Raw genomic sequence first — 18,393 nt, 5'->3', positions numbered from 1 at the left:
TCTGCCCAGCTGAAAGGGAGGAGGTGACGGAAAGGGGTGTCACATGCCAGAGGACAAGAGAGGGGACGATAATGAGGGGGCACGGCTTCTATTTGTGTCAACAGGAGAAAAGGAAAAGGAGTGGGCAGGCTCTGAGCTGCTGCCTGCACCGCTGCCCCCCAGCATGCCCACCCCACCAGCAGGCACTGCACCCCGTGTGCCACGGGGCCGTGCTGCCCGTCCCCAGCTGCCCGCGCCGTGTTTGCTTACAGGGCGGCAGCTCTCAGCCTCCTTTTACAAGGCACGTTGCCACCCATCCCGGGGGACGTCTCCACACCGGTGCCACGTGGCTGGTGCCCGCCTGTGCCAGGGCCGGGGAAGGGTTAAGCGGATGGTTTGAGCCCAGCCATGCCCATGGCTCTGGGTGGCTCCGACTCCCCCCTCGCCACCCTGCCAAACCTGGCCGCCTCCGGTCCCGTCCCCCCCCCCGGCGTGCCAGCTAGCGCTGGTTCAGCACTTACGCATGCTGCTGTTATTAGAAATTAGTTAATGGATGTTTCTGGCCAAAGGAGAGCAGCAGTAACAGGAGCCGTGGGATTGCCGGGAGCATGAGGGCAGAGCTGCCGCTGAATATTTAACGTCCCGCGACGGCCGGGCGAGAGGGCACTGCTGCCGCTGCTGCGGGGCAAGGGGAGGTTTTCCTCCTCCCAGCCCGATGGCGACGCTTGCTGCCGGAGTCGTTTCCATCTCAGTCCGCCTGAGGCTTCCCGAGGATTTATGAAAGATATGTGTAACACAAATAAAGCCTCCCAGCAACGTGCGGAGCCATCCTGCCAACGTGTGGCAGCGACCATCCGGCTCCGTCCCATGTGCTGCACAGGGCGCCCTGCTCTGCATGGGGAGGCGGGTGCATCGAGCCCCCACCTCACCGTCATGTGGACCCCAAAGATTTTCCTCCAAAGTAAAAGCCAGGCAGGGCAGTGGAGCAGAGTGCCCTGCTGAGGAGGGCAGGAGGCAGTTTGGGGGGACAGGCCTTTGGAAGGGGCAGGAAACCTGCAGGGACGCAGCTGGTGGCTGGCCAGGAGCTCCTGGCTCTCCCTGCACCACGTGGGATGCTCTTGGGAGAAGTAGTTTCCTCTTTGGGGCACTTTTGTGGGGGTAGACCGCCAAATTTTGTCTCCATGAAAAAAGAGGTGTTTCAGCTCAAGCAGGGATGTTTGATGGAGACCGGAGGAGGGGACTGGAGTGTCCCCCCTACTCTGGGTCACGTTGGGATAGTCCCACCCGGATTGTTTGCTCCCAGTTTTGGGAGGTACCAGGGCGGTCACCCCCAAGCAGGGCAGCCAGCTGGGCTGGTTTAACTTGAGTGTGGCTTGAATTCCCCAGGCCGGGGAGAGAAGCTGGCTGCGGGGGGGAGCTGGGGAGGACTTTCCCCAGCTGTGGGGTGACTCTGCCCCTCACTAAGAGGGGAGAAAACCCAGCGCCTGCACTAGATGCCTGCTGGATTTAGCCCTTCAGGTTACATTAAAGCAACTGTGGCAGCCCCGTTGCTTTGAGTGCCGGTCACTGGTGCTCTGGGTTGTGATGCCCGGTGGGGTGGCGACAGCCAGTGGGGTAGCAATGCCCGGTGGGGTGGTGATGCCTGGTGGGGCACTGATACCCAGTGGGGTGGCCATGCCCGGTGGGGTGGGGATGCTCGGTTAGGCACCGGTGCCCAGGGGGGGTGATGATGCCCGGGGGGACACTGATGCCCGGTGGGTGGGTGATGCCCGGGGAGTGGCCGTGCCCGGTGAGGCACCAATGCCCGGTGGGGCGGCGATGCCCGGAGGGACGCCGACAGGCGATGGGGCGGCGGGCGAGGCGGGGCCGGGGCCGGGGCCGGGGCCGGGTGTGCTCCCCTCCGCGGCCGGTCCCTCCCCGGCCCCAGCCCCCGACGCTGCCGGGCAGCGTGGAGATTGGGAGCCGCTGCGCTGGGGGCGGGCCCGGGTCCGGTTTAATCTTCGTCTCCGCCGGGATTACGGTCGCAGGATAGTCTCTAATCTCCGGCACCGCGGGGCTGGTCACCGGGGGCTGCTCGCCCCAGCCCGCAGCAGAGGCACCGCCGGAGAGGGGGTAGGTAAGAACCCCCCAGTCCCTCCCAGTCTCCCCAATTGCACGCACCCCCCCCCCCCCCCCCCCCCCCCGCCTCCCCTTGCTTTTTGCTGCCGCCTTCGGGAAACTCCGCGGCTGAAGGCTGCCGAGGGCTTGGAGCTCTCGCCTCCCCTTAGTCCCCCCCTTCCCCCGGCTCATCTCCCTTCGCCCCACCGCCCGGCCCCGCTCTCCTCCCGCAGCCCGGCGCTCTCCGAAATCCCCTGCTCCCCTCTTCTTCTTCCTCCCCCTCTTCCTCCTCCTCCTCCTCCTCCCGGAGCCGGATAACTGCCCCGGCAGCACCGGGGAAGGCTCCGGGGCTCCGGCAGCCTGGCAGGTGGCAGCTCCCCGGGGCTGTTTGCTTTCCTTTTCTCCTGGCACTTCCCTCTCCAGCTGCTGAAACCCTCCCACGGGTGGGTAACAAATCCTGCGAGGGCAGAGGGAAGGCAGAGCTGCTTTTCCACCCTAACGCCCAGGCAAAGCTCCTGCCCGTGGTGCCGGGGGGGTTTGGCATCATCACCTGCTTTGCTGATAATAATAATAACACCAACCCCCAAACCCCCTTTTCTTTCCCTTTTTTTTCCGCTTTAATTTTTAATTGCCTGTGGGAACGACATATGTTTCTTAAGGCTGGAAGCGGTCGTGGCCGGGATCGGGTGTCAGGGTGCTGGGGCGAGGAGTGGTGCGCGGCAGGGGGCACGGCTGGGGACGGTGATGCTGGCCGCCACGGGTGCTGCCGAGGCTCGGCTTGGCCATGCATGCGACGCTTCCCCAGGCCCGGGGTATTTATAGAGCACGTCTGGCTGGGACGGCGGCGCGGAAAGGCAGGCGGCACATTGCGTTCCTGCCGGCCACGCGTGTCCCATGCCAGCCGGCACGGTGGCCTGCTCTGCCCGAGGCTTCTTGCTAATGTCCCGCCAGAGAAAAACCTTCCCCGAGGGGAAACTGAGGCACAGCAGGCGGCTGTGGCTCCCTGTGCTGGCTCTGTGGTGGCACGGTCAAGCCAGGGGACCCTGACAAGTTCCTGGCAGGTGGGATGGAGGGGAGACAGAGCCCCGGCACGGGGCTGAGCCCTGGCTGGCTGTGGAGGGCATGGCTGCGCTGAGCCGCCACAGAGGAGACGGGGAATTTTCCACTGGCGTTTGGATCCAGACCAAGCTGAGCTGTTAGACCTGCCTGGTCCCTGCTGCTGGCCAGCAGCATGCGTTCACCCCCCGGCTTTGTGGGGGGCACCCCCACAGAAAGCCCTCCGTGCCCCAGGATGCTGCCCTGTTCACCGGGGACCGAGCGCTAATGTGCCATGGTTCCGGTGGCCAGGGATGCTGGGGCGCAGTGGGGGCACCCCGGCCGGCCCAGGGGGCAACGTGGGGGGATGCCGGCACCGCGGGGGAGCCTGGCCGAGGCGCAAAGGGCTCCGCAGCGCCCGGCTGCGCTGCAGCTGTAATCACACGCCGGGGCCACAGCCACGGCAAACAAACAGGCACCGGCAGAGCCTATTTTCCTTGGCGCGTGGGGACGGGGGGAAGGAGTGGGATCCCACGGGCTTCTTTGGAAATGCAGCCCTTGAGAAAACAGAGGCGGAACGGGGATGGGACGGGCCCCCCATGCCCCGAACCCGACTCGCCGCGTGGGTCTCAGCCGCTGTGCGCCTCCCCGGCCACTGACGCAGGTCCGGGGCTGGCTGGGTCCCCTGTGCCGGCGGGGGGACAGCTAGCATGGTCCTGCTGTCCTCAGGCTGGGGAGCAGATGCCAGGCTGGCGGGGTGGCCTGATGGCAGGCAGATCACGGTCCCTGGTTGGGACGGGGTACTCTGCTGGGGGTGTTGAGGTGATGGGGGATACACGAGGCCACAGCTGAGGTTGGTCCTTCCCGGTGTCCCTGGTGCTGCCACAGCAAATGGCAGCTTAGATTTTTTTTTTTTGCCATTGACTCCTTGGTGTCATCCCACCCACCAAGGCTGGGTGGTTTTAGGGAGTGGGAACTCCTGGAAAGCATCTCGCTTCCAAGGCAAAACGCATCTCCCAGGGTGTGATAGAAAACCTAACGTGGCTTTTTCAGGTGTTACCTGCCCATCAGTCCCCACAGTGCCACCATCCATGACACCGTCCTCCCTGGGTGACCCTGAGCTCCTGACAGGCAGGAGTTTAAAGCAAAACCCAACATCTAGCCTAAAGCCAGCTGACATGCTTTGGGCTCAAGCTGCCATCTTACCTGGCCTCCCCTAGAGCCATGCTGGGTGCAAGCGGCCTCATCCTGTGCCCTCCCTGTCCCTGTCCCCATGTCGCCAGCTGCCTCTGCTGCCTGACCTTTTCCTGCATGGGCTCAACCCCTTCCTCCCATGCCCGGTTGTGCCAGTGGCAGCCTGGGCTGTGCTGGTGCTGGGCACAGCTCCCCTTGCCTGACCTCAGTTTCCCCACCGCTCTTCCCAGCTCACCTTGGCATTGGTGCTTGGATGGGGGAGGACCTGGTGTGACGGTGGTGGCTGGTACCCACCCTGCGGTCCCTTGTTCCCCCCGTGGCCCCATCCCGGGGTGTGCGGCTGGCAGGGATTGCCATGGCTGAGCTATGCCATGGCTCTGGCACTGGAAAACCCTCCCCATGTGATGTTTGGCTCTGCCACCACCTTCCACACCGTACCCTTCCCCTTCCCAGTGTGTCCCAGACCCCGGCACGTCCATTGCTGCAGAACGGTGCTGGGACTGGTGGCCACAAGCCAGCCCAGGCACTGGCACGCTCTGCCTGCAGGCACGTCCCCGGGCTCGGGAGAACTGTCCCCGAGGACGTGGGTGCCGCTTGTGCTCTTTGAGGGAAGACCCCAGGTGGACACTGCTCCCAGCGCGGCAGGCATGGCCCTGAGCTGCCTGGGCAAGCTGCCTGGAGCCCTGCTAGCCAGGACGGTGGCTTAGAAAGCTGCTCGCTGCTTCTTGCTGCGGCCAATTCCGCCCTGGCCAGAGCGCTGGGGGCATTGCCTGGCCTGAGGCCACGCCGTGGCATTTGGGGCTGGACCTCTGGGTCGCCCCAGCGCTAGGTGAGCCCAGGAGCAGTGACCTCACTGGCCAACTTGTGCTGGGACCATGAGTGGGGCTGACTGGCATGGCTGTCCGGTGGGGCTATCCAGTGAAGGTCTCTGGTGGGGCTATCTCATGAGGGTCTCCAGCAGGTCTATTCAGGGAGGGTCTATAGTGGGGCTACCCAGAGAGGCTCTCCAGCCATGCACTTGGGCAGGTTGTCTCCCGTTGTCCCTCCATGTGGCTGCTGGTGTCCCCGTGCACATGGGGGTGTACCCTGGAGCCCTCACCCCAAAAGTGATGTGCCTGACCGTACCCCTGGGCAGCTGGGTTTGTTCTTCTGGATGCCTGCTGCCCCCGGGGGAGGTGGGATGACAGCACTGCCTTTGCTTGGCTGGGAGGTGGCGGGAGAGAAATACCGTAGGTTTAAAAACAGGTTTGGGGTGCTAATTTTAGGAAGGCAGGTCAGGGGCAAAGCCACGTCTGCATGCGCTGGGGGGGAAGGGCAGGCCCTGCTCCTGCAGGGTCGGGCTGGCTCTGCTCCCAGCACCCGGGCTCCCAGGGCTGTCCTGGGGGGGGTTTCTCTGTACACGGGGCTCCCCGCTGCCTGTCCCTGCCCTGCTGGGATCCCGCCTCGCTGGGGAGGTGATGCCCAGGGACCCCCAAGGTTTGAGCTGTTGCCCCGGCGGTGCCGGGGGCTGACCAGGGACACCAGGTTGGGGGTCTCCTGTGCCCAGCAATGGTCCTGGGGTCTGACCAAGGACCCCAAGCTGGGGGTCACCCCATCCCTGATAGTCCAGGGGACTAATGAGGGACCCAGGGTTGGGGTTCACCTGGTGCTCAGCAGTGATGTCGGGGCTAACCCCAAGGGGCCTGATGGCAGTCCCTGCCTGCTTGCCCATGCTGCCAGTCTCTCCAGGAGGGCTCTGTCACCAGCACAGCCCCAGGGAACATGAGACCTGTGCATGCCCAGCTCTGCTGAAACCCGAACAGCCGCCTGGGGAGGCAGGCAAAGACGGGGGGGGCCTTGCTGCCGGCCCCCCGGCACGCACCGGTGGCAGTGGGGTACCTGGCTGCAAGCACGCAGGCCAGCAGCTGCAGCAGGCTTGGCGCTAAAGCCGGATTACCACCCGGAATAGTCCCGCGGCCCCAGCTGGGGCGGATTAACCAGGATTCATCTGTGGAGGGAGAGGAGATGGGGAGGGGGTCTCTGCCCTGCGGTGGTCCCCAGCCCGGAGGAGCACCCCCCCTGCTGCCAGGGAGACCCAGGGCCTTCGTTCCCGGTGGGTGAGAGCAGTGGGTGCCCACGGATGGGTGTCACGGGCTGTGGGGACACAGTGGGTTGTCGCACCCCAGGTTGGCACTGTGTGGCGCAGGCAGGGCTGGCAGGCAGCAGCTGCCGGTCCCCCTCTGTGCCGTACTCCCACCGGCACAGTGTGCTCCGGTGGGGACTGTGCTGTGGCGAGGCTTGATGGGGGGAACCGGCGCAGCACAAGGGCTGGGCTTTCCTGGGGTCATACGCATCCTCCTCATCATGCTGCCAGCTGCGATGGACCCTCCATCCGACACGTCCCGCTGGCATTGCAGACAGAGCTCCTCTGCCCCCCCTGCCCTGCTCCTGGCTGTGCCTTGCTCCCAGCTAGGATTTTCCAACTTGTAAATAAAGTCCGGGTGGAAGCAAGGTGTTGGGCAGTGAGATGCAGCCCCTTCCAGGGCCGGATCCCCCCCACTGTGGTGCCCCGGTGCCTGGGGAAGGCTGGCAAGGGGCTGGGGCGAGCCCAGGGCTGCCTGCTGCCTGCCAGGGCAGGGATGTGGGAGGCCTGCCGCCCCACACGTGTCCCCATCCTGGCGAGGGGGGAGCAGGCCTCTGCGCAGGCTGGGACGCGGTGTGCGAGACCAAACGTAGCCTCCCCTGGTGCGCAGACGTGGCCGGCGGGGAGGGTACGTGCCGCCCCACGCATACGGCTTGGCGTTCCCCGCGGGGGGAGCGGTGGGACGGCACCGGGGCCCAGCTCAGGCTGCTTGGCTGTGCTGGACGGTTGGTGAGGTGGACGATGTCCCCGGTGTCACTGAGCAGTGGGACAGCGGGAGCAGCCCCTGGGACAGCCGGGAGAGATGGGAGGTCTCGGCGCAGCAGGGCTGTCACCGTCCGTGTCACCCGGAGCCGGCAGGCAGCGGAGAGACGCATGCCGGGAAATCAGCGCAGCTGGCTCAGCACCCCCAGGGACACAGCCCTGGGTGCTACAGCGGGGGGGGGGTTCTGTGTCCACGCACGTGGCTGTGCCCACGCCATCAGGGTGGGCGAGCGGGCGCTGGGGCTGGCAGTCAGCAGGGACGATGCCAAGCGGCAAACAGGCTGCCCGAGGTGGCAGTGAGGATGGCAGCATCCCATCTGTGCGGTGCCACGGCAGCCCTGCGGTGGGCTGGGGTTCTCGGGACTGGCACCTTGCGGGAATAGATCCCCAGGGAGATGCTCTTTGACCAGAGCGGAGGCTCCCCAACTGAGGCGAGCACACAGGGACGGGGCTGAACCCGCCACCCCGAGCCCTGGGGGGACCCACCCCACCTCCCCAGGGCCATCCGCCACTGCATGTATTTGTTGTTCTGCCCAGCCTTATCGCAAGGCAAACAGCGGCAGGCAGGGCATGCTCTGCCCGATCGAAGCGTCGCTCGTTCCCTCCCCTTTCATCTGCCCCCCCCTTCCCCGGCTGCCGCTGGGAGACCCTGGCCGAGGGGCAAAGGCCGGGACCGGCCGACGAGGTGGCGGTGAGCGGTGCCAGGACTGTGCCAGGACTGTGCCAGGACTGTGCCAGCGCTGCCCGGCGGGAGGAAGCGTCTGGGTGGCGGCGCTAACCCTGGTGCATGCGAAATGAGCCTGGCTGTGCCGCTTGCTATTCCGAGAGGCGCTTGGGGAAAGAGGTTGGTATTTCCTGAGCCGCCCGGCGAGGTGTAATTATAACCTGGGAGAAGAAAGGGGCTGCAGAGGAGAGCGCCCAGCCTCCCCGGCGCCCACGGGGGAGCGGGCAGGGGGAGTGGGGCAGGTTCTGCCCACCGCCAGTGGGATACAGCGGAGCCCTGCCTACGGGCAGTCTGGCAGCACTGGGGGGGCATTCGGGGAGGTGATGGAGCACTGGGGATCTGGCGGCCCCCCCTGAGCCCGGCACTGGGAGCGGTGGGTTCGGCGATGCCTGCCCGCGGCGGTGGGAAGGCGCAGAGTTAACGGCGGCGTTTGGACGTGCTGGCAGCCTTGTTCGTGCCTGGATCCAGCCCAAGCGGAGGCCTAGCAGAGGGGATAAATCATCACCCAGCGCCCGCCTTGCGCTTCCCTCTCTTCCGCCGCATGGCTGAGCCTCCCTGCTCTGGTCCCCACTGGCCTGCGCCCTGCCTCAGTTTCCCCACCAGGCTGGGTGCTGCAGGCTGGATGGCCCAGCCGTGTGCCACCCAGCCGTGTGCCCCCCACCCTGGGCCAGCCTTAGGGTCTCAGCCCCCCTGGCACTGCCGGTAGCCGGCGTATGGCTTGGGAGACCCTGCCAAGTCTCCTTGGTGGCCTGGATGGGCCGGGACAGGCAGAGCAGCAGCTCAGGAGCATGAAAGTGCCTGCACCCCACTGTGACATGCTTCCCCTGCGTGCTGGGGGGGGCCACTGTCCCCAGCGTCTCCCTGGCCCAGCAGTGCCATGGGAAGACTCACTGGTCCCCAGGGCCACTGATCCCCTGGGAACACACAGACTCGTCCCACAGGGACCCCAGGCACTGGGGTGATGGGGCAGCAGCATCCTCCCAGGATTGGGGACCGCGCTGCATCCTAGCCAGCCCTCGCCTTGGGCCGGGTGGCATCATCCTGTGACCCTGAGGTGGAGACCCCCGGCTGCACGGGGAGGACCCCAGCCCCCTAGGATGGTGGGGGGTGGCGGGGGACCCTGCCCCGGCTGCCAGCCTGCCCCAGAAAACCACCCTGTGCCGTTTCCCAGCGGGGCGGGGAGGGCCGGGGCTCGCACAGAGGCAGCTTTGTGCGGCGTGCCAAGGCGTCCTGCGCTCGGCAGCCCGACCGCCTTCCCCTGCCAAGGAGCTGTCTCCCGGCCCCGCACTCTTTCCTGCTCCGTTTGTCCAGCCCTGACGTGCCCCCGAGCCCCCTGCCTTGGCACCCTGGCAGCACGGGCCCCGGGTGGCGGGATGCGGGCGAGCCCTTCGTGCTAAGCAGCGCCGCAGGTTTTACGTAACGGTGGTGGCTGGGAGGGTCCTGAGCTCCCACCCTGTCCCCAGCTGCCCTCCCAAACGTCCCCGCTCGCCTGTCGGTGCCCGTCTCTGGGAGGGGAAACTGAGGCGTGCAGCCGAGAGCTGCGTGCAGGGGAAGGGAGGTGGGCAGGTGTCACGGACGGAGGCTCTGGGGCTGCGCTGGGGCTGTGCTGCGGGCAAAGGAGCGGGGCGGTCCTGCGGGGTGGGCTGCGGGACGGCTGGCTGGGCGAGGGGACGGGTCAGGGATGTGTGCTGAGCTGGCAGAAGGGAGAAGTCCAGCCGCGGTGATGCCTGGCTGGGCATCGCTGTCATGCCCGGGTGCCTGTCCCTGTGGTGCCACCAGCACCGGTGCTGAGCCCCACTCCAGCATCCCCAGCGGATGCGGGACTTGTGGAACCCCAGGCCAGCCCCTCCAGTGCTCCTGCCCAGAGCCAGAGCCCTGTTGCCCCCCTCTTGCAGAGCCTGAGGAGAGCTTGCAGCGAGCCCAGCCGCCTCCCTGCCATGGACGCCACGGACGTGCCCCTCCAGGCCGAGATGGTGGAGCTGGTGCCCAATGGGAAACATGCGGCCACGCTCACCGCCTCCGCCGTCCCCTCGCTGGCGGGCGACAGGTAGGGGCCCTGGGACAAGTGGGGGTGCTAGGGGCTTTGTGGGTCCTCCTGGCTGCTCCCTGCCCTTGCAATACCAGCCGGTGCTGCCCGGGCACGGGGAGGGTGGCATGGCAGCCCCTGGCTCTGCTTTGGCCTCACCCCCCCTCCCTCCGGCGGCCAGGTTTGAGGAGAACCAGTCCGGTGCGGCGGAGATGGAGGAGTTCCTGCCCCATGGCGCTGAGAAGAAGCAGACGCACTTCACCGACGTGAGTATCGGCACGGGCACCGTGGTGGTGGTGGGATGGGGGTAGCTCCCGGCGCGACCAGTGCATCCCCTCCCCGCTGTGTCTCGTGCATGCAGTTTGAAGGGAAGACGTCTTTCGGGATGTCCGTCTTCAACCTGAGCAACGCCATCATGGGCAGCGGCATCCTGGGGCTGGCCTACGCCATGGCCAACACCGGCATCATCCTCTTCCTGTGAGTGCCGTGTGCCCATGGGGTCTTGGGTTGGGTGTGGGCTCCTCCAAGGGGATCGGTGGGTGCCAGGGGTGCAGGCGAGAAAAGGGCCCCTGGCTTGGGGTGATGCGGGGACCGGTGTCCTGCTGCCTGAGCAATGACCGTCCCTGGCATAAGCCTGTCTGCTGCTGCTGGGCACTGTGCCCCGCTGGGGAGGAGGAGGATGAAGGCTTGACTGCCTTAATACAAGACCAGATTTCCCCACGTGGCCCAAAGGACGCAGGTGCCGGCTCCCCTTGGGTGTGGGGCCATGGACCCCACAGGGCTGGGGTAGCCCCGTGGCTGTGGGGTGCTCTCACCCTGCGGCCCATCCGCCCCCCGAGCACCCAGCTGGTGCCAAGGTGAGGGGCCGGGTGGCCTGCCAGGACGGCTGCCTGCAGGCAGAGCCCGCCCGCGTGGGGTTTGCCCCATGGCTGTGTCTGAGCCCGGTGCTGTGACCCGCTGGTGATGGCGCTGTCCTCCTGCAGCTTCCTCCTGACGGCAGTGGCCCTGCTCTCCAGCTACTCCATCCACCTGCTGCTCAAGTCCTCCGGCATCGTGGGTGAGTGCCGGATCCTCAGAGGGGCTGTGCCGGGGAGTGCCCTCCCGACACTCACCCCGCCACCGTTCCCCGTCCCGCAGGTATCCGTGCCTACGAGCAGCTGGGCTACCGAGCCTTTGGCACGCCGGGGAAGCTGGCTGCAGCCATCGCCATCACGCTGCAGAACATCGGAGGTGAGGATGGGGTTGGGGTGGGGATCCGATGAGGCTGGGACCGGAGCACGCCGCTGCAGCATGACCTTGCTCTGCCCTGCAGCTATGTCCAGCTACCTGTACATCGTCAAATCGGAAGTGCCTCTTGTCATCCAGACCTTCCTCAACCTGGAGGAGAAGACCACGTGAGTGCCTCCTGCCTGCGCTGCCTGTGTGCCTTCCCCGGGCAGGCGCCGGGGCTTCGGCTCCAGCTGTGCAGCCCATGGCAGGGATTTACTGCCGTTAAGCCACTACTATTTTTGATAACCATCAGTGCTGAATAAGCCCCCGGGTGGGATTAAACTGGGCTGAACTTCCAATCCCTGTTCCTCACATCCCCTTGGGATCAGGCTTTCCTTCTTGAGCAGAGCCTGGGGCTGCAGGGTGGGGGACGAGAACTCTGGTTGGGAAGGGGTGCCCCCCACCCCATGCCCACATCCCCACCCAGTGGCACGGGGGGTGAGAGCTGGGCAGATGCCAGGCAGAGCTGCCGCTGGGACCTCCACCAGTCTGGGGCCGGGTGTCCCAGCCAGGCTCGACTCCGGCTGCTCTGGCATGCTCACGCGTGGGACCAGGGCTGGGCAGGGGTGGCCAGGGGCAACCTCCTCTGCCTGGGGCGTCGAGGACCTGGCTGAGCCCCCTTGCAGATGCTGGTGCCCTGGGCTGCCCGTGGGCAAACGTGTGCTGAGAACAGCAGTTCTCAGCCTGCCTGCAGCAGCTCTAGCCCTTGTGGGTGTGCCACTATGGGGGTAGGCAGGACCCTGGCTCAAGGGCCCCCAGGGATGCTGGCCTCCGGGGTCCCCAGGGATGCCATCTCAGGGGTCCTCAGAGCACAGCAGGGATGCCAGCCTTGGTGGATGACGGCATCCCTGGAGCTGCCAGCTGTGGGGTCCCTTGGATGGCAGACAGCCCCCATCGCCAATGGCTGCCTGTGCCTCCCGTGCCCTGGCAGAGCGGGACAGTGAGCAGGCCCTCTGCTTCCAGGGACTGGTACATGAACGGGAACTACCTGGTGATCCTGGTTTCCATCACCATTATCCTGCCCCTGGCCCTCATGAAGCAGCTGGGTAAGTCAGGGTGATGCTGTGTGTGGCACCGGTGTCTGGCACCCCGGGGCTCCTGCAGGGTGACGGTACCAGCCTGGGGGCGGTGGGCAAGGAGGGGGTGCCCAGCCAGCGCGAGGGTCCTGCCCGCACCCACGGGCCACTCTCCTCCCTCCCCAGGCTACCTTGGCTACGCCAGCGGCTTCTCCCTCAGCTGTATGGGCTTCTTCCTCATCTCGGTGAGCACCTGCCAGGCACGAGCCGGCGGCTCGGGATGCCGAGCATCCCTTCTGCCAGGGTGCGTGGCTCCGCCAGCGTGCGGCCGGGCTGCGTGCTGTGGTGACAGCGGGGACAGTGGGTGCTCGGGGCTGCGGAGATGTTGTGGCAGTGCTGTCATGCTGCTGGGTTATTTTAGGCTGAAGGAGCCGAGCGCCGGGGAAAGGGGAAGGGAGAGGGTGGCGGGGGGGGGGGAACCATGCGTGCGGCCCCTCCACGTGCTGCTGCCCTGCTCTGCCCCCTGCCCACCCTGGTGGGGACAGGCTGGGGGGCCAGCATCGCCATGGGGCACCGCCAGCAAAGGGTGCCCCATAGAAGGGTCCCTGCAGGGGCACCCTCCTGCTGCGCGCGGTGGTGGCGCTGGGCGCTGACGGTCCCTGTGTGTCCCCCACCCCAGGTCATCTACAAGAAGTTCCATGTCCCCTGCCCGCTTCCCGAGCAGGAGGGGAACCTCACGGGCAGCCTCAACGCCACCCTCATCAGCACCAGCGACTACCAGAATGGCTACACTGTCCTCCAGGCTCCTGACCAGGGCACCTGCACCCCCAGCTTCTTCACCCTGAACTCCCAGGTAGGGACCTGGGATGCACCCCTGGGGCTCTGGGTGAGCCCCCACCCCATGAAGGTGGCTGGTCGTGGTGCTGGTGGCATCTGCTGGCTTGGCCCCGGCACTCAGCCGCCCTCCTCTCGTGCAGACGGCGTACACCATCCCCATCATGGCCTTCGCCTTCGTCTGCCACCCTGAGGTTCTGCCCATCTACACCGAGCTGAAGGAGTGAGTCCTGGGTGGGGGCACCCACGGGGAGGGGTGGGCTTCATCCGGTGCCCACCCAAAAGCAGTGTGTGGGACCTGTGCCCGGGCATTGTGGGGAGGTGGGTGATAGGACGTGGGATGGGTGGGTGGGTGGTGAGTGATATCAGCCCCAGGAGATTGGTAATATAACCTGGGGTAGGTGGGCGGCTCGGTGGTGGTGGCTGATATCATCCCTGGGAGGTGGGTGACATGACTCAGGATGAGTGGTGGGTGACAGGACCCCTGGAAGGTGGATATTGTGACCCAGGATGGGTGGGTGGGTGGTTGTTGGTGGGTGATTGACCTACCACGCAGCCCAGGAAGGGGGACGCAACCCCTCTCCGCTCAGCCCCCATGCACCCCAGGGTGCTCCGGCATCACCCCTCCTTGCTGGGTGGGTGCTCGGTGCTGGCGGGTGCCACGGGGTGGGCTGGGCGGTGGGGGCCGTGATGAGTCCGCCATGTCCCACAGCCCCTCCAAGAAGAAGATGCAGTGTATCTCCAACATCTCCATCACGGTCATGTACCTCATGTATTTCTTGGCCGCCCTCTTCGGCTACCTCACATTCTACGGTGAGACCTCGGGGAGGGGATCGGGGGCCCTGCCGGCATGCCGGCACCGGAGGGGGGGGGGTGGCGGTGCAGGGGCTGACCCAGTGGCTCCCCACCGGTGCCCGCAGGCCGGGTGGAGTCAGAGCTGCTGCACACGTACAACAAGGTGGACCCCTTTGACGTGCTCATCCTGTGCGTGCGGGTAGCCGTGCTGACGGCCGTCACCCTTACCGTCCCCATCGTCCTCTTCCCGGTGAGTGGCCCCGTGGGGATGCCAGGTGGCACCGCCACCCCTCAGCTGAAACAGGACCTCGACACCAGGCTTTGAGAGGGGAAACTGAGGCAGCAATGGGGCTGAGGCCCAGGGACAGGGTGTCAGGGATCAGCGGGGCTGCAGGGATTGGGGAACGGGACAGGCTGGGGGGCAGGGGCAGGGGTCTTGGGGACCAGTGGGGCTGTGGGGACAAGGCTGGGGCAGGGGAAGGGGTGACAGGGACTGGCAGGACCATGGGGACAGGCCTGGGAGGGGATGATGGGAACTGTCAGGACTGCGGTGACAATGGGTGAGATGGGCCCTGGGTCCAAGGATGGAGCGTGACATCCCATCCCCATCCCCAGGTGCGCCGGGCCATCCAGCAGATGCTGTTCCAAGGGAAGGACTTCAGCTGGATCCGCCACGTCACTATCGCTGTGGTCCTGCTGACCTTCATCAACCTCTTGGTCATCTTCGCCCCCTCCATCCTTGGCATCTTCGGCATGATCGGTGCGTGGCAGCGCCCCGCTCCTGTCCCCCCCCCCCAAGCTCTGGGCGTCGTGGGCAGCATGGCAGCCCCTGGCCCCGCCTGGCGCTGGGCTTTGCCTGACCCCCTCCCCCCGTTCCTCAGTTTCCCCTTTCACTGTGCCAGAACCAGGTGGCGTGTGGGGGTCCCCGGCCCTGTCCCTGTCCCAACAAGCTGGTTCCCACGGGGGTGGTGCCGGCTGCCGGCGCTCGCTCTTCCCCTGGGTGTTTCCCTTGATCCCCCAAGCCCGGCTCCCCCTGCTCGGCACCTGGCTCGGTGCCAAGGCCCTGGCTGTGGTGGGGGGGGGGGTGCGGGGACAGTGCCAGGACACAGCGTCCCCGGGTTCCTGGAAGGCTTTGCCAGGGCCGGTGGTGGCGGGGGGGGGTACAGGACATGGCCCAACAGTGGGGCCGGCAGGGCTGAGCCATGGGGCGGGGGGCCCCCTGCCCGCTCTGTCCCTGTCTGCTCCAGGTGCCACCTCTGCTCCCTGCCTCATCTTCATCTTCCCCGCCATCTTCTACATCCGCATCATGCCCAAGGACAAGGAGCCGCTGCGCTCCACCCCCAAAATCTTGGTAAGCGGGGTGGGGGGTGGGTGGACTGGGACAGGGACGAGGGTCCTGGGGCTGGCTGGGGGGACCCCATCACCCTGGCCATCCCTGACCCGCTTCCCTGTCCCCGCAGGCTGCCTGCTTCGCCCTCCTTGGGGTGCTCTTCATGATCATGAGCTTGAGCTTCATCATCATCGACTGGGCCACGGGCGGGGGGAAGAGCGGCGGCAGCCACTAGCCAGCACCGGGTGCCCGCGCCAACCTCCCCACCACCACCTGGTGCCCCAGGGAGAGCGGGCCCTGGGCTCAGCCCCCGAGCCACGGCCCCATCGGGCTTCCCTGGGGACCTTCCGCTGTCGCTGCCCATCACCCGTGGTGGTGGTGAGGGGGCACGAGCCATGGCAGGCACGGGGACCCTCTGACCTGTGCCCGGGATGGGGCAGTGAGCCCGCGGCATGTGCTGTGTGTCCCCCCCCCGCTCCACTGGGTACCCTCCCTGCTCTGCGCCTCAGTTTCCCCATCTGTAAAATGGGGAGAATAATATTGCCCTACCTCACCGGGAGCTGGCTGTCAGCTGGAGCTTGTCTCTGCACACCCAGAGCCGCCAGCAGCGAACACTGCCAGGGGCACGGGGCACTGCCCGCCATGGGGGCTGAGGACTGAGGCACTTTCCTGCCCCCCCAGACAGCATCGAGAGCCCTGATGAACAGTGTCTGCAGGGGGCTGGTCCGACCCATGGCAGCACCCATGCCCAAGCCACCTGCCCTCCCCCCCTGCCGTCCCCCGGAGAGATGCCACCCTGCTGCCCCGGCATCGTGGGGGTACCCCAGCCCCCACAGGCAAGTGTGGTTCTGCCCCCGTGGCTGGCGGTACCGAGCCTGCTGCTCCTGAGCCTGCTGGGGGAATGGCTGGCTCCCGGTGCCCGTGGACGGGACCCCTGGTGACCCCCAGGCCACACTTGGGGACCGGCCGCATCGCTTTGGGGAGGTGGCACACTCGCTGGGGGCTTGGTGCCCGCTGGCATCCTGCCTGGGCTGCAGCTTGGCTGCCCGGGGCCCACCCCCCCCCCCCCCAAGGGGTGCATGGGGAGTGCGGGGGGCTGGGAGCAGCGTTCACTGGGGGCCAGCTCGGGGCTCCAGAGCCACCCCTGTCTGCGTGCCCAGACGCCAGGGTGATGGGCACCCCTGCAACCCAAGCTGGCCCCACTCGCCTTGCACCCAGGGCCAGCACCCAGGCCCCCCCACCCCTCTCCCAGCCGTCCGTCCGTCCGTCCGTCCATCCATCCATCCATCCATCCATGCCGCTGGGATACCCCACACCATGCCAAAACCCAGAGAGTGGCTCTCCCAACCCCCGTCTCCCTTCCCAGCGTGGGGGGGGGCAGCCCGGCAGGGTGGGCAGCACGGGTGGGGGTGGGGTGGGCTGTCCTGCAGCGAAGTACATAAGAGACATATTTTTTTACCGGGGTGGTGGAGGCTGGGATGCTTTTTATAAATACTGTATATAAGAGTAGATCTTTTTTTAATGTGTTGCGTTGCTCTGGGTAGCTCTGTATAATGTATATATCTATATGGAGTGGAGGGGGGGGCCGTGACCCAGTGCCAGTGAGGGTCACCGCTGCAGACCCTCACCATTGCCCCGGGGCTGCCGGCTGCAGCGCGGCCCCGGTGTCCCCATCCCAGTTGTCCTGTGGCCACCCCTGCGCCGTGCTGGGGGGGGGGGGGCGACGCTTTTAAATTATCGGTGGGGGCGATGTCTGTGCTGGCCAGGAGGCCGGCTGGCAAGCCTCCGGCCGCGAGAATAAAGATGTGAACGTGCCCAGGTCTCGGGCGTCACTGGGGTGGGCAAGGAGATGGCACGCAGGCTGGCACCCGGGACGGCACGGACGTACGGACACAGATGCAGAGGGTCAGTGCACACGCGTGCAGGGACATACGTGGGGACGGCACGGACGTACGGACACGGATGCACAGGGTCAGCGCACACGCGTGCAGGGACATACGTGGGGACGGCACGGACGTACGGACACTCCCACGCACCCACGGGGACAGACACACGTGGACGCACACGGGGGGATGCTTGCTACGACACACGTATGGGGACGCGGGGACAGCAGCGCACACGCGGGGGTAGGGGCCCACGGGGACACGCGCGCAGGGGTGCAGGGCTCCGCGGGCGCGAGGGGGCGCTGCGCTCCCACGCACGGATCCGACCCGCGGGAGCGCTGCGGAGGGCGGCCGGACCGGCGGAGCGGGACCCGCGTGGGAGTGAGACCCCCCGGGCGAGAGGGACGCCCGCGGAAGTGGTGCCCTCGGGGAGCGGAACCCTTGTGGGAGTGGGAACGCCGTGGAGTGGGACCCCCGGAAGAACGGGACTCCCGTGGGAGTGGGACCCCTGTGGATGCGGGGCCGGAGCATCCTGTGCCCGGTGACGGGGCAGCAGGTGCCCTCGGTCCCCCCCCCCAGTATCCCCCCGGGGGGCGGCCCCACGCCCCCCAGCCCTGGCCCGTGGCACGGTGTGGAGTGGGGGGTGAGCCCCCCTTGCCCCCCCGGCCCGGGCCCCTCTCTCCCCTGCCCGCAAGGGGCTTTAGTCCAGCCGGCCCCAGCGCCAGCTCATTAGCGAAGCCTTATTAGCGCCGTGGCCCTGCTCCCACGGGAGCAGCCCTGCTCCCTCCACGCCGTGCCCACGGGCGCTGCCCCACGGATCCCGCGGCCGGGCCGCGTGGGAGGATGCTGCAACGGCACGGCGGCTTCTAGATTAGAGCATCCCTCGCTGCCCCCCACCCCGCTCCGTGGGTGAAGGTTTGGGGGGTAAGGAGGGGCCGGGGGGGAGCACACGCGGGCGGCGAGGCTCTGCCGTGGGGCTGGCTCGGAGCGGGGGCGGCTGCGTGGGCACGGGCCAGCCCCGGGGGGCAGCTGGCACAGCCGGGCACCCTCCTCGGGCTGCGTGGGGGGGGGGGGGGGGGGCCAATCCCAAGGGAGCCGCCCCAGGAGCCGGGATGGGGCCAAGCGCCGGGGGCACCCCCTGCCCCGGGCGAGAGCTGCCCCGTCCTGCCCCGTCCCTTCCCACGGGCACCCGCAGCCCTGGCACCAGCCGCGGAGCTCCCTCCTCCCGCAACGCAGCGCACGGGTGCCCGAGGACCGAGCCCCGTGGCCAGCGGCGGGACGAGCAGTTCCCCAAGGCCTGAGCCACCCCCCCGTGACACCCCGTCCC

The 18,393-nt window shown here is 67.1% G+C and overlaps 1 protein-coding gene across 2 annotated transcripts; it reads left to right on the top strand.

Annotated features, from left to right (window-relative positions):
* Positions 1-1,836: 1,836 nt before the first annotated feature.
* On the top strand, positions 1,837-16,692 carry SLC38A3 (solute carrier family 38 member 3). 2 transcript variants are annotated; one of them, XM_075761944.1, is made up of 16 exons: positions 1,837-2,095; positions 9,809-9,960; positions 10,121-10,205; positions 10,301-10,416; positions 10,923-10,996; positions 11,077-11,169; positions 11,252-11,333; positions 12,172-12,254; positions 12,411-12,469; positions 12,904-13,077; positions 13,202-13,281; positions 13,771-13,871; positions 13,979-14,103; positions 14,469-14,613; positions 15,101-15,204; positions 15,314-16,692. In XM_075761944.1, exons 2-16 carry the CDS (start codon positions 9,851-9,853, stop codon positions 15,416-15,418), a joined length of 1,536 nt encoding a protein of 511 aa, XP_075618059.1. In that variant the 5' UTR covers positions 1,837-2,095; positions 9,809-9,850; the 3' UTR covers positions 15,419-16,692. The 2 variants fall into 2 exon arrangements, with proteins under 2 accessions (XP_075618059.1, XP_075618058.1); XM_075761943.1 differs by lacking the exon at positions 1,837-2,095 and adding an exon at positions 7,830-8,033.
* Positions 16,693-18,393: the final 1,701 nt, after the last annotated feature.

Source organism: Balearica regulorum, chromosome 10 (assembly GCF_011004875.1).
Source record: "Balearica regulorum gibbericeps isolate bBalReg1 chromosome 10, bBalReg1.pri, whole genome shotgun sequence".
NCBI lineage: Eukaryota > Metazoa > Chordata > Aves > Gruiformes > Gruidae > Balearica > Balearica regulorum.
Note: the sequence above shows the minus strand (reverse complement) of the source record. Positions and strands in the feature narration are given on the sequence as shown.

Coding starts and splice junctions, on each gene's coding strand:
- SLC38A3 (XM_075761943.1), top strand. CDS start 7,977: ATGCGAAATGAGCCTGGCTGTGCCGCTTGCTATTCCGAGAGGCGCTTG. Junction 10,206..10,300: donor AGCAGACGCACTTCACCGAC/GTGAGTATCGGC, acceptor TCGTGCATGCAG/TTTGAAGGGAAGACGTCTTT. Junction 13,282..13,770: donor ATCTACACCGAGCTGAAGGA/GTGAGTCCTGGG, acceptor CATGTCCCACAG/CCCCTCCAAGAAGAAGATGC.